Below are 15,019 nucleotides of genomic sequence, written 5' to 3' on the forward strand. Positions count from 1 at the left end.
GATCGCCGCCACCTCCACCGCCACTTCCGCGGGCGCAGGAGAGCTCCGCTCCGGTGTCTGTGAGCCCGACGGCTGCGAGTCAGGGGAGGAAGACATCCCCGCCGAGGCCCTGGAGCAGCGACCTGCCTGGGGGCTGCTGGAGACTGGCAAGATGGCGCCGGGAGGACACGTGGCCCGGCTCTTCCCGGGGCGCTGAGGTTTCGGATCCTTAGGCAGCTTACCCTTCGGCTTGGTCGACATGGCAGCAGGACCAGGACGATCCAGAGAAGCAGGACAAGCCGGCAAGCCAGGTATTGCAAACAAAATAGCCCTAAAACGGAGGAATTAGCACGGATGATCACGGAGCTCTGCAGCCACACGTCCGCTCAGGCTCACATCCCGGCCACGCCCCCCGGTTTACTACTATCTTAGTGGTCGTAGACCGACTCTCTAAAATGGCTCACTTCCTACCAATGATGGGTACCCCTTTTGCCTTGGAGACAGCCAATACATTTATCAAAGAGGCGGTCAGGCTTCATGGACTTCCGAACAATATAGTCTCGGATCGAGCTGTTCAATTTACCTCTAGGTTCTGGAAGGAGCTCTGTAAATCTTTGGCGGTTTAAGTGTCCCTGTCATCTACTTATCATCCACAAAGCAACGGGCAGACTGAAAGAAAAAATCAAACCCTGGAACAGTACCTCCGATGCTTCTGCACCAGTGCTCAGGACAACTGGACCTCCCTACTTCCATGCACGGAGTTCGCCTATAATAATTCTGTGCACTCCGCAACCAACCAAACCCCATTTTGGGTTAATTATGGCTTCCATCCTTCCTTTTTGCCCAATCTGGATCAGGAAATTACGGTTCCCCCAGTCCATGATCGGCTAGCAGCCATTGCAGCTAATCTCCAGTTGTTACGGGACAATATTCTGAAGGCACAACAGGCCTATAAAAAGTTCTGTGATCTCAAACGGAAGGAGAACCCAGCATACAAGGTGGGAGACAAGGTTTGGCTTTCGTCAGTTAATCTAAGATTATCTTGCCTGTCCAAGAAGTTGGGTCCCAGATTCATCTGTCCTTTTGAGGTCAAAAGAATAGTGAATCCTGTAGCCTTTGAGTTAATCCTGCCTGGCTCTCTTAAGATCCATCCGGTGTTTCATGCTTCGCTGCTTAAACCGGCGATACCAAGCCCCTACCCTGGAAGAGAAGAGTTACCACCTCCTCCAGTTTCGGTAGAAGGGGAGCCTGAATTCGTGGTTGAGACCATCCTAGATTGTCGACAGAAAGGCAATCGCACTCAATATTTAATCAAATGGAAAGGATACCCGCCGGAAGACAACTCTTGGGAACCATTAGGCAACATACATGCTCCTAAACTCCTGAGAGAGTTTCACAACAAGTTTCCGGGAAAGTGTGGTCGTAGGGCATCCAGAGGCTGCCCCTCGAGGGGGGGGGGGCACTGTCAGGAAAGGAATTACCATTCAGCAACAATATAACGCTGGAGACAGAGCAGGTGTGTCACCACGCCCTTCTCCCTAGCCCTGGCCCTATATAAGGCACTCTCTGGCTGTGCTTCAGTGCTGGTTTATCATCAGCTCTAGTACCTGTGACCTGTTTGTTTATCTGCGTCCCTGCTTTTGACCCGGCTTGCTCCTTGACCCATCTGCACAGGGACTATTCATAGGATTCAGATATATTGGGCAGACTAGATGGGCCAAATGGTTCTTATCTGCCGACACATTCTATGTTTCTCCTTGTTTGACCTCGGCTTGCCTGACCACTCTCTGCCTGAACCATACCTCTGCTGGATATTCTGTGTACCTACCTCGGCCTGGATTCCACAGACTCTCTCCTTGTCTTACCCCTCTGTACCTCCATTTCCTCAGACTGATTCACTGTGTATGACCCTCGGCCTGGCATTAACCTTTTGTCTCTTGTTTCAAGCATCTTTAGATACTCTGGAAACGGTCCTGTGAGTCCACACCATACCATTCATCATAAGGAATCCACCCGCATCCAGTGCTCCTTGGTACGTGTCATCTCCTGTTCCACCTCCAGGGGGTGATCCGCACCAAGCTGCAAAGGAAGCCCTCTCAGCACTTCGGCCTCCACCAAGATAACTGACACCTATAGACGCGTACAGCCGTTGACTTCTATAGGCAGCTATATGGAGCACCTGTTGGCTCCCTCATGAAGAAATTTGCGCTACATGGCTGTGTGAATGAGTCAGAACAGACACCAGGCTTAAAGCATATCTAAATCCCAAAACAGAAATGTAATATACTGCAGCTTACTAGTCATTACTTGTGCTTGGTGCATTAGTTTTCATATTTCAGGCTAAGAACATTTTTAGCAAGTACAAAAAATACTGGTTGGTCTTGCCTTAAATGAAGTGTCGCTATTAATTTCTGTTGGCTGGTAAGAAAGCAAAAACATATCTATGTTTCTTGTGCAAACTCCTAGTCCCATTAATCCACCATGTAATGGAACGAAAAGCAGACATGTTTAAAGTCAAACCTGTATGACAGCCAAGGCCTCTTCCATATGTTCAGTGGAAGAATGACAAGAAAAAGACAAATAGACAAGAATTGTGTTATTTGTAGTACTACCGGGAAAAAAACACTACAAATTTGAATAGCAGATTCTGCCACTGGAAGTTTTTTATGCAGCTCCTGTTTCAGTGGCAACCTAAAAGTGTTGGATTTCCAGTCACTGTAAGTAATGGAAACAATGGTCACTGGGAAAAATGTGTAGAGTAAAGCTGGCCATATACTAATTGAAATGCGGCCAGTTCAGCAGGGATGACCAGATTTTAATCAGTGTATGGCCATCCCTGTTCGATAGAGGTTATTCGTTGATGATGGATTCCTCCATCCCCCTCGTTTGTGTGAATGGAGGAATCTTCAAGCTCATACATATCAAACTCATACCTGTAAATGGGGAGCTTAGATCTTCCTGGCGGGACAGAGGTAGCCATAGAAATCCAACAGGGTTTTTTTTCCCTCCCATATTTTATTCAAAAATAAGAAAAGAAAATTGCCTTTACACAAACTTTTTTATTAAAAAAAAAAAGTTCCGGTTTTCGGTGAAACCTCAGCCTGTCTCTGTTTGCCCTGGATTGTGAATTTGACGTAAGAAACAGAAAACATTTTAAGAGGAAGTGGAAATCAGAGGACGAGTTGCTGTTCCTCTTACAGATTGTATATGATTTTTCTCTCATGGTCTTAATGGTGGATGATAGATGATATGATTAGGGTTCTGTTTTTTATTCTGCTTCTTTTTGTTCCGATGAGGACAATCACAAAATACATAATGTGTAACAATCGCGCGGTGGAGTTATTTTATATACTGTGTGGTAAGTACTATATGTTCTATTTATGTATGCAATCCAGCTTCTTGTACAGTCTTTGCTTGAATGCTGAAATTAAAGTCTATCTATACTCTCTATAGGTTTACTTAGTTAACCTTTAGGTGTTCTTGTAGGTATTTAAGGCATAGGCTACAGCTATGTGTTTTAGTGTGGGTCATTAAAAATGATCTTGCTTTTTTTTTTCAGGTTGTGGTTTCCGGACAGTATACAGTATCTCACTTTTTGTTAACTATAGGTAAAATAGATATACACACATTCAAAATGCACTGAAAGATCAAATCTAGCAGAGGTGTGGATGGGTTCTGTGGGAGCTTCATTTTACCCTATTCCCTGAATTGCCACCAAAGCCTTGGGATAAATCCAGGGCATTCAGAAATGGGGTACATCTGACATTCTGCCTGCCTCTCAAAATGTAGTGCTCACTGCCTGAGAAGCCTTAGGCAAATGCTGAATATTTTTAGATTTTTGGGGTCCAACAGTGGTAGCACATAGTGAAAAACAGCGCAGAAACGTAAAACAGGAGCTTTGCTACAAAGCCTGAAATTAGTTAAGTGATACTAAACACAGACTGTTTAATTTACATTGTCCCTTTAATTTCTGTATGTGGATGATGGCATTGTAATCTTTTTAATAGTAAAAAAAAACATCTTAGTACCCTTTTCCCAGCTGATATACAATTTTCACATGTCCCAGCTCTCTCCCAGCCTGTCTGCAGGGAAATGTAAGCAGGAGGAGCTTTTTTTTTTTAAGATAACGATATTTTACACAAAATATGTGGGTACAATAAAAGAAAACACAGAAAATAAAGTAAACAATGCTCAAATATCACCATATAGAATATACAGTATATCAATTCATTACACATAGATCAAGCATTGAAGGAACAGGTGTGCAATCCAAACTTGAACTGTATATTGTCCATATAACAGTGTATACAAATACAGTAGTCAAGAGAAAGTGAAAAAATATCCACAATAAGTCCCTATCTCTGGTCAGTACCTTGGGTAGTAGGTGGTGTAGTGTGGTCTGAACACACCTATAAGTCCCAGATTTTATGGAACTTACAAGGGCAACCTCTGGCTTCACACATTAATTTATACAGTGGGAGTGCCTGATTAACGAGGGTAAGCCAAAAAGCTATGGCAGGGGTATTCGGAGAATTCCGTAGCATAGTTATAATTTTTTTTAGCTTAGAACAGTACTAAACGTAGGAAAAATTGGGAGCTTTCTGAAAGAGATTTATCATCAATGTAAAATGTTCAACAATGTGGAAATAACATGGTGTGGGTGGATTTCTGCCAGTCACAGGATGTGTCATGCCTCTCCAGCCTGTGTCTTAAAATAGGAGGGAGGTGAAGCCTCCATTAAGCTACATGTTTTATCCCACCCCCCATTGTGTTTAGCTGGTTAGTGGGCATGGAGGAGGGAGGGAGGGAATGGGATGTCATTTACCCCTGTGTGTACGCCCACACTCTATAGTCATATGGGCTGGCTGCTCAGATGTGAGGGAGGAAATTCTCAGCATAGCATCTCGCTGAAATCGGAGCATGTGCAGAGTTGCCACCACAGCTGCAAAATCCCTAGCTGAATCGGGGAAATAAACAGGAGGTGGAGATAGAGGACAGCAGATCTAGCCTTCACTTCCTGTGCGATAGATACAACTATAGGTCAAAGAAAATCTTTCCAAAGATAAATTGCCACTAGAACACGTTTCCCCATTGGAAGATTCCCTGTCTATTTCTGCTTTTGTGACAGACAACCCCAAAATTTGGATTTTGCCCATGTTCAGTCTCAGTGGCAATGGAGACCAGGATTAATAGGGGACGGAATATTCACAATAGAGACATAGGCAGTAATAAATACTTGACAGAGATTCTAACCCTTCCCCATTCTATCCAAAACTTAAGAAAAGGAAAAAACAATTTGCCATTGAATACACTTTTAACCTGTGTAGCCTCTGCAACAGACCAACATGTAGTGCGATAATTATACTTTCAGCCCAGAGCTGCCACAGAAACCTTTTTCTTGAACCCTGAAAAACCGTCAGAGAAAACCTCCACCGAATCAAAAGGTCTAAGGCAGGGGTCCTCAAACTGCGGCCCGCCAGGGTTCTGAACCCGGCCAGCCGGCCGGGATGTATCATTCACATTGTTTTTTTTTTCCCTGAATCACCTAATTAGAGCCAGAGGCTCTAATAGGCTTCAGAAAAGGGTGGACCCGGGGCGCAGAGCACTGCTCCCTAGCCCACCCATTTGTGTGACAATAGCGAATGAAAATTCGCTATTGTCACATGGATCCTTCTCCTGGCCAATCAGGAAGCGGGTCAGAGACCGATTCCTGATTGGCCGAAAGGCGAACTCATGCCATTGGCCGAGGAGGAGGCGGGAGGACTCGAGGAGACGCCGCTGCAGGTAAGTGCTCTGACTGGTCTCTGCATTGAAGGGGGCACGGCACGCTGGTCTCTCTGCATTGAATGGGGGCATGCCGATCTCTCTGCATTGAAGGGGGCACGCTGATCTCTCTGCATTGAAGGGGGCACTGCACGCTGGTCTGTCTACATTGAATGGGGGCATGGCACGCTGGTCTGTCTGCATTGAATGGGGTCACAGCACGCTGGTCTCTCTGCATTGAATGGGGGCACGCTGATCTCTCTGCATTGAAGGGGGCACGGCATGCTGGTCTCTGCATTGAATGGGGGAACGCTGATCTCTCTGCATTGAAGGGGGCACGCTGGTCTCTCTGCATTGAAAGGGGGCACGCTGGTCTCTCTGCATTAAATTGGGGCCGCCTGATCTCTCTGCATTGAATGGGAGCACGCTGGTCAGTCTGCATTGAAGGGGGCACGCTGGTCTCTCTGCGTTAAAAGGGGCACACTGGTCTCTCTGCATTGAAAGGGGGCACGCTGGTCTCTCTGCATTGAAAGAGGGCACGCTGGTCTCTCTGCATTGAAAGTGGGTACGCTGGTCTCTCTGCATTGAATGGGGGCACGCTGGTCTCTCTGCATTGAATGGGGGCACGCTGGTCAGTCTGCATTGAAGGGGGCACGCTGGTCTCTCTGCATTAAAGGGGGCACGCTGGTCTCTCTGCATTGAAGGGGGCACGCTGGTCATTCTGCATTGAATTCGTTCATATTTTTTTTCAAACTATAGTCCGGCCCCCAACAGTGTCTGAGGGACTGTGAACTGGCCCCCTGTTTAAAAAGTTTGAGGACCCCTGGTCTAAGGGGTGTAATGTAGGGGTGCCGGAGGGTTTTATTATGCTCATGCTCTGCTATAGGCAACCCATTCATTCTGTCTAGTGTGTTCAGAAGTATGGACATGATCTTATGCTGTGAACTGTTCTCCCATAGCCTTTTTTTCTTTTTCTTTTTTCCTGAAGGGTGGGAACCTCTCCTCCCCGTGACAGCCCATTTTGCCAGGGCGATTAGCACCTCCTGGGCATTCTGACATTGAGCGTCTGTTTCTCATGTTGCAAGGCAATTTGGTCGTCTCTGCACTTGTTTACAAAATTTTTATACAGTTGATGTGTTAGGCATCCTCCGATGCTAGTTTTGGTCGCCATGTTTTGCAGGCGGCTATTTAGGACTCTTGGGTGCCCCTTTGGGGTGGTTCAGAGTGTTGGCATGTTGCCCTGGGTTTTTATCTATTAGTTGGTTTGCCCACCCCTCGTTATGGCACTACTTTGGGACATCCCTGTCTGGTAATGAATATTGAAGAATAGGCTGTGTCTATCAATGAAAACTGGATTGCTCTGAGACACAGCACCCACCCCTCTTTTTTCTCCTTTGACATTGCTTGTGACTAATTGGGTTGCCTATAGCAGAGAGGGGGTTTTATGCTCAGAGAGAACTGCCCATAGGAGGTGTCCTACTCCTGTAGGTAGGGCTAAAAAACCCTGCCTGGTATTGGATATTGAAGATCATCAATGAACCCAGAGAAAGGGATTTTAAGGTGAGTAACAAAAAATCCCCTTATTACTTAACAGAATAAAGTTTTATGATTTGTTAGATTTTAAACATGATATGGGTCATATTTACAATTCTCTTAGGAGATCTTATGCCTTCTGGACCTTGTCAAATTTGTGTATTTGGCATATAATTACTTGGCATCCTTCCATACATTAATATAACTGTGTTTTATGAAAGTAACTCCATCAGCAGGAAAAAATAATAATTTAATGTGTATTAGGCAGTGTGTTCAAATTAATAAACTGGCTTAATGCAAAGCACATTAACGCACATGAATTAAAGTGCATTCATTTGAAGCACCTCCTGGGGGAATATACCCATGAAAAGGATGACTGATGGCATAAAGGAGTGAAAATAAGAGCAGAATCAGTGTCTGTGCAGAGGCCAGGCTGTTTGCAGGAGCTATCCCAGATCCCAGATAGGGTTCTCTGTTTGAAACTCATTTGGAGGGTGCAGCATGGGCTTCACCAGGAACAAACACTTGGTAAAAATAGCAGCAGCCAGGTAAGGGAATGTACTGTAGTCATTGGAGTGGTCAATGGAGGAGAGAAAAAAAAAAAGGACAAGCATATGAGGAGGAACAAAAATGTATTAGTATACAGTCCTATGGAGTTGATAAGGAAACAGAATCAAATCATCAATGAGCTGTCATGAAGATGTCTGGAAAGGCACATTTTAGTAGCGAAGGGTTGATTTTTCGCAAAAACAAAGACCCAGACAACAATTAAAACCCACCAGGGGTTCTTACTTTACCTACCTAACTTATACAAAATGAAAAAACAGATGTTTTGACTGGAATTGCACTATAAATGTTGATTTTTGTTCACTGCATTTAATAAGTCCTTTAGTCACATTATTAAAGAAAAGCTATTTGTATGAATTGATTATAATACATGTGTATTTGTTTTTCAGATGACAACAACCATTTGTCTTTTTCTATAGATCCCTGTAGTGCTACTTGGAAAGAAGAAGTGAATATTTCTATGATATTTATACCAAGTAATTTTTTCTGTTTGTTTAAAGTTAGTTGTTTAAAGGATAAAACAAATCTGATAAAAGAGGATGATACTTACCTGCTGATATACAGACTTAGGGTAACCAATGATTGACAGACCTTCCCCGAGAAAGATAGACACAGGACATCTATACATCTTTGACCATGGAAAGGACAGTCTTTGCCAAAAGAATACATTCTGTTTTGTTTGCTATCAGTTACTGCACTTTAGAATTAGCACTTTTATCCTCACATGCCCTTAATAAAACTATAAGTGTCTTACAAAGTGGCTCAGGGCCAGAAGTGATTTTTTATGCTGTCAGTGACTTTATTCCTTATACTCCAAGTGATGAAGTAGTACAGTCACATAGAGATTTCCCAACAAGCTGCTGGGTATGTGTGTCTGTACACAACAGCATGTGCTTCTAATGGTCTTGGCCTGAGTATCACATTATATGAAACAGAGGAGGCACCCAAGATGTGAGACTACTGTGTCCTATGTAGGCGGGACACAGCCCCGTTAAGAGACTCGTTGGAAATCCAATTGGTCTCAAATGGTATGAAGGGAGCCACCACAGCCAAAGAAACAATACTATAGAATACAGGTGAAAGGGGTCATAGAAGACCTCTTAGAACGGCTGCAAAAAAGGGATGCTCAAACCAACTCAGTGAAATTAATAGAAAAAACTTTATTATGGATCAGGATTGACACATGGTTATAAAATTACCCCGGCTAGGGGACACATTGCAAAAATTCAACAGGTATGTCAACAAAAATAATTACAGAAAACATACATAACATAAAAACAATGACACACACTCACAAGGCCGGCCTCACACACACTCCAGAAAATCAAGCCAGTGGGAACCTTGGCTAACCGCATACATTCCAATCGGAATTTGTGAACGCGGTGAGCTCAGGGATCCACTGGTTGGCATGCCACAGTGTAAAAGTCAAAAAATGTAATGATGGACCTATGTGGTAACATCAAATAGCAAGGGAACATGACCATCTAATATGTTACCGTTAGTACAGCTTGATGCTACACGGCTGATATACTAATATCAAGGGAGTCCCAAGCTGGACTATACAATGCATAGAAGATTCCAAATATTCGACTCAGTAGCAGGCTAGACCATGACACTATGGTGATGAATACCAATAACTCGGAATTTTCAAAGTAATTTCCACCATAAAGGAAAGGGTGTCTAAAGGAGTGTCTGCATACCGGATAGATTGGATTTGATATAGAGGATCAGTCCTGTGATGATCAAGAGCAAATATACTTTTGGGGGGGGGGATGGTACAGTTCCTCTTGTATGTGGGGCAGCAATGTCAGGCCGACAATAGTTCCTCTGGGGCAGAGCGTCACTTACAATGTATAAGGAATGGAGGTGCGGGAGCAGGGGAGAGACGCAGTGCAATCTGCATCCTGCGCAGGCTCACACCAGGGTTAGGCTGAATCTTATAGGAAATGGTATTTGACCCTGGGCCAAATGATGGCCTTCCGCTGGTTGGTGTATTTTTGCTAGGTATCCACAGACAGCCTGGTGGTCACGGCCTTTTCTCTATCCCCTATCGGTATAAAGTTAATGCTCACCATGCACTTGGATCTTAAATCGGTGGGCTTCTGCTTGTTTTCCCAGGTAACATTAAGATGAGGGCCCGGCATGCAGGTATGGCTCCGGCCAGCCACGAGGAGACGGCGTGTTCCAATTTGGAGACAGGATTTCCGCACCTTGGATGGACGCTGGAGCGCATCAGTGGCTCTTCCGGGTTGTGCGGGGCCGGCGTGTGACGTCAACGCGTTTCGCGTGCGTGACGCACGCTTCGTCAGGACGTCATTGGATGGTTTGAGAGGTGAATAAATAGGGAAGTGGCGTGATTGGTTAATGCCCACAGGTGGCGGTACTGCAGACACTCCTCCATCTCCACCTCCTATAACAATTAAAAACCAGATGGACTGTCTCCATCTTGTGGTAAAATAAAGGTAATGCTCAACAGCTTTAATTTACAAATAATTATGGCATGGCTCCAGGACTACTACCGGCAGAACATTGGAGTTTCGATATCCTAATCGGAGATATAGGGCTAATCCTTAGTTTATCGATATGGATTTCATGGTATTCAATTATATCATTAGACAGTACTGGCACTATCGCATTTTAAGGCTCCTTATAGCTTCAGCACTACCAACAGTCACCCTATGGAAAAATAAAAAATGCATATACATGGCATGGCATAAGACTGTCTCAAAATAAAACAGATACAGAGGGCAATGATAGAGTTATTTAGGTTCATGCAGATTTCCCCTATCAACCAGAGGATCTGCTGGACATCCAATAACGGACGTTATTCAAGGAATTTTTTACATTTTTATTTACTAGAGAATCCTGGGTTATGCTCTTATACAATAACCCTGGTCATACAAAAACAGACATTTAGATATTAGAAGCATCCCACAATCTACCGGTCTTAAATCTAGATGCCCTGATAAAGTCATCCCAGTTCAGAAGGGGTATAGATGGCCTAAGTCAGATGGTTACTTATTTAAAGAAATTCTCCCATAATTTGCCCGGTACCAATGGTGGGACAGGGTGATATGGCTAATCACATTTAAGGTGTAAGATGTTTAGTTATTCACTATTATGTTTTTATAGCCCAATATTAATTATCATATTCTACCTATTATACCACTTTGTAGCTCCATCATTAATACCGGGGCTGGGATTGACTTCATATATTCATGGCTCTAAAAATATACTGAGGCTCATGTCAGTGTTTAGTCCCAGAGGTGTCAATGTCTTTAGACGAAATATCCAGGCTTTTTCCTCTTTTAGGAGGACTTTATCAAAATCACCTCTTCTGGGTGATATTTTTAAAGCCCAGAAACCCATTACCTTGAGGCCTGTTGGGTCCCCGCAGTGTTTTTCAGCGAAATGTAGGCCAATTGGAGTCTCCTCCTTGAGACGTACACTTTTGAGGTGCTCCCCAATTCTGATACGGAGTTGTCTTTTGGTCTTCCCTACATACATTTTATCGCAGGGGCACTTTATAATATACAGAACTCGAGAGGTAGAACAATTTATGAAAGACTCGACTTTATACGTCGTCTTGGATTGTGAATCAGTGTAAGTCTGTGATTTTATTACATGGGTACAAATCTGACAGTGGCCACAGGGGTACATTCCTTTGAGAGGCTGTAATTCAGTAAGCCAATTAGACTTAGTAGTGGGTGTGAACTCTGAATGTACCAAGTAGTCACCGAGATTCGTTGCTCTTCTAGCTGTTAACAATGGGCGAGGTCCAACTATATTTTTTAGTAATTCATTGTTTTGTAAGACATGCCAGTGTGATTGGAGGATTTTTCTCACCTCATTCCACTGGCAGCCATATTTAGTGATTAGGCGTGGTAAGTTAGAGTTTTCTGACTTTAATTTAGTTTGGTTCAGAAGCTCCTTTCTTTCCCTTTCTGCCGCTTTTCTTTTTGCTCTCCTGATCATCCGGTGTGAGTATCCCCTCTCGCGAAATCTCGCATAGAGCTCTCTGGATTCCCGTAGATAGTCTTCACCGGATGAGCAGTTACGTTTTATGCGGAAAAACTGTCCCACAGGGATCCCCATTTTGAGGCTAGTGGGATGATGGCTATCTGCCCTCAACAGTGTATTGGCGGCTGTTGGTTTGCGAAAGGTAGTAGTGGTTAGTCTCCCGTCTTTAAGCTCGATGTTTAAGTCCAAAAAGGGGAGCACTTTCCTGTCAACTGTATAGGTTAGCCGGATGTTTCGCTGATTAGCATTAAGTTCCGACACAAAGTGCTCCAGCTCAAGTGGTGTACCTGCCCAGACCATGAGCACATCGTCTATATACCTCAGCCAGGTCAAGGCATGGCTGAGGTACATAGACGAGGTGTACACCACTTCCTCCTCCGACATGTCAAGATGCAGGCAGGCATACGACGGTGCCCAAGGGGCCCCCATAGCCGTTACTCTGATTTGCTGGAAGAAGTTATTGGAAAATTGGAAAACATTATTTAGCAGGGAAAATTCAAGTAGTTCCAAAAGGAATTCGTTCTGTGGGCCTAGTAACGGAAATTTCTGTTCCAAGAAATGGTATACTGACAATAAGCCCCAGGGATGGGGAATAGAGGTATAGAGAGACTCCACATCTATACCGACAAGCAGAACTGCGGTAGCAAACTCAAGATCTTGGATATTGTTCAGGACGTCCCCCGTATCTCTCACATACGAGGGAAGGTCGAGGACAAGATCCTTGATCAATGAGTCCAAGTATTTGCCAATCCTATCCAGTGGGCCCCCACAGGCTGACACTCCCTTGATATTAGTATATCAGCCGTGTAGCATCAAGCTGTACTAACGGTAACATATTAGATGGTCATGTTCCCTTGCTATTTGATGTTACCACATCGGTCCATCATTACATTTTTTGACTTTTACACTGTGGCATGCCAACCAGTGGATCCCTGAGCTCACCGCGTTCACAAATTCCGATTGGAATGTATGCGGTTAGCCAAGGTTCCCACTGGCTTGATTTTCTGGAGTGTGTGTGAGGCCGGCCTTGTGAGTGTGTTATTGTTTTTATGTTATGTATGTTTTCTGTAATTATTTTTCTTGACATACCTGTTGAATTTTTGCAATGTGTCCCCTAGCCGGGGTAATTTTATAACCATGTGTCAATCCTGATCCATAATAAAGCTTTTTCTATTAATTTCACTGAGTTGGTTTGAGCATCCCTTTTTTGCAGCCGTTCTAAGAGGTCTTCTATGACCCCTTTCACCTGTATTCTTGAGTATCACATTAGGTCATCAATTTGGGTACAGACCATATATCACTTACCTTATTCAATAAGGCAGTGCAAAAAGCGGTGTCTTTATGCAAAGTACAGTAGCCTATGGCAGCCTGTCAACACTTAGTTTATACAAACCAGGTTAGCCTTAAAGATTTCAAACAGATTGCTATGTGGTCATTGTATTTTATACTGGCTTGTTCAATACGGTTTATTCTAAAAGAAGAGTTTATGTAACTCATACACTGTACTTGGTTATTCCAGAGATGAAGCTTTTACTTTTTTTAGGTATATTATTTAAAGCTGAACCCCAGGCGAACACAGATTAAATAGTGTTATCCTCCTGGCTATGCTGTGTGGCAGGGCTGTACAAATATTAGGAATAGATTTACTACAAATACATTGGCAGATAAACCAGCTTCTTTATATATAGTACTGTGCAAATGTTTTAGATAGGTATAAAGAAATTATGTAGTGTAAGAAGGCTTTCAAAACTATATATCTTAGATTTCAATATTTTTATTGATTTTATTAAAAAAGAACACTCATGGTGTAAACAGGCAATAACCACCATGGGAAGTAGCATACATTTAGCAATATTTAACAAGGTCAATAGAGGACAGCAGGAATATGGCAAACAACAAAAATAACAGGTCAGTGGCTCTTGTCGTTGGCAAAACTATGTATTTTAATTTTTTATTTTATTCAATCCCCAATATGCAAAGTTAGCATACAAAAGAAAAATCTAAATCAAATCAATGTTTGGTGTGACTACCCTTTGGCTTTAAACCAGCATCAATTCTTACACTTGCACAGTTTGTACACTTGCACAAAGTCAATGGTATGTTATTTAGCAAAAATATTATTGTGTGGAAATCAAAAAAAATCAAACACTAGAAAACACACAGGGTGTTAGCATTGTTGGGATATGAACTCATGACCTAATAGCTTTTTGCTCATGAGCGCAGACCACTAAACCAATGTGCCAAGTACAATTAGACTTGCATAATAGTTTAGTATGATTAAAGAATGAACATAGATAATTAGAACTCTATTGTCTCCTAAAAAATAAATGTAACATGAAAAAAAAAAATAACAGCTATGTAACTTTAAATGACAAATACATGTAACATTACTCTTTAATAATCCTTCCGAACAGCATTCCTTAGCAAAAGAAGGAAACAAAATATGCACAATAATTGTAACATAAATAAATAGCCACACACGAGGTAGAGCACACCCCATTATATTGACATACATGTACACACATAATCATAGCTAAATAGTGCAGTTATATATAGGAAACTCGTTGGCAATTGCCAGTTATGGAACCGTGACTATGCCGATTTTGAATTCACTAATGCATATTTGCCTATTTGTACTCCTACATCGGGGGTTCGGTTTTTTCCTGTTCTCTGTTTCAGGGATGAGTCAGGCCCGAATTTATGTCTGAATTTGGACCTGAAACGGAGCCAGGACCCTTGTGCAATGTGCTCTGTGGTCGCCTCGGAGATGTGTGAACCGGCTCCATTGAGAACTGGTCACAGTCTCCTGTCATATGAATTGGATGTGGGGAAACCCACATCCAAGTCGCATCAGTGTGAACCGAGCCTTATACTCAGTAGTGACGTGGTGCTACTCGTATTTCGAGACCTCGCTCAATTATCAAGTTCAAATTTATTTTAAAAATTTGCTCATCTTGTAAAACACTCACAGACCAAGTTATTTGCAATCCAAGGTTTTACTGTACTTATCCATCATGCCATACCATCAGGGAGGCGTGTGATTGGCCCCTAATTTATTCTGCAGCAGGGTAACGACCCCAAACCTACCGCCAATGACATTAAGAACTATCTTCAGTGTAAAGAAGAAGGAGCTCTGGAAGTGATGGCATGGCCCCCA

At 43.2% G+C, this 15,019-nt stretch overlaps 1 protein-coding gene across 1 annotated transcript in view; it reads left to right on the top strand.

Annotated features, from left to right (window-relative positions):
- The first annotated feature begins 3,172 nt into the window (after window positions 1-3,172).
- The window catches only part of LY96 (lymphocyte antigen 96), a 34,953-nt gene continuing 23,106 nt past the window's right edge, over window positions 3,173-15,019 (top strand). Inside the window, exons 1-2 of the mRNA XM_082259331.1 lie at window positions 3,173-3,337; window positions 8,232-8,318. Coding sequence (XP_082115457.1) covers window positions 3,217-3,337; window positions 8,232-8,318 — 208 coding nt within the window. The 5' untranslated portion in view covers window positions 3,173-3,216. The remainder of the gene's footprint in view (window positions 3,338-8,231; window positions 8,319-15,019) is intronic.

The sequence above is a fragment of the Pelophylax lessonae genome (assembly GCF_965119305.1).
Source record: "Pelophylax lessonae genome assembly, chromosome: 5".
In the NCBI taxonomy this organism is placed as follows: Eukaryota; Metazoa; Chordata; class Amphibia; order Anura; family Ranidae; genus Pelophylax; species Pelophylax lessonae.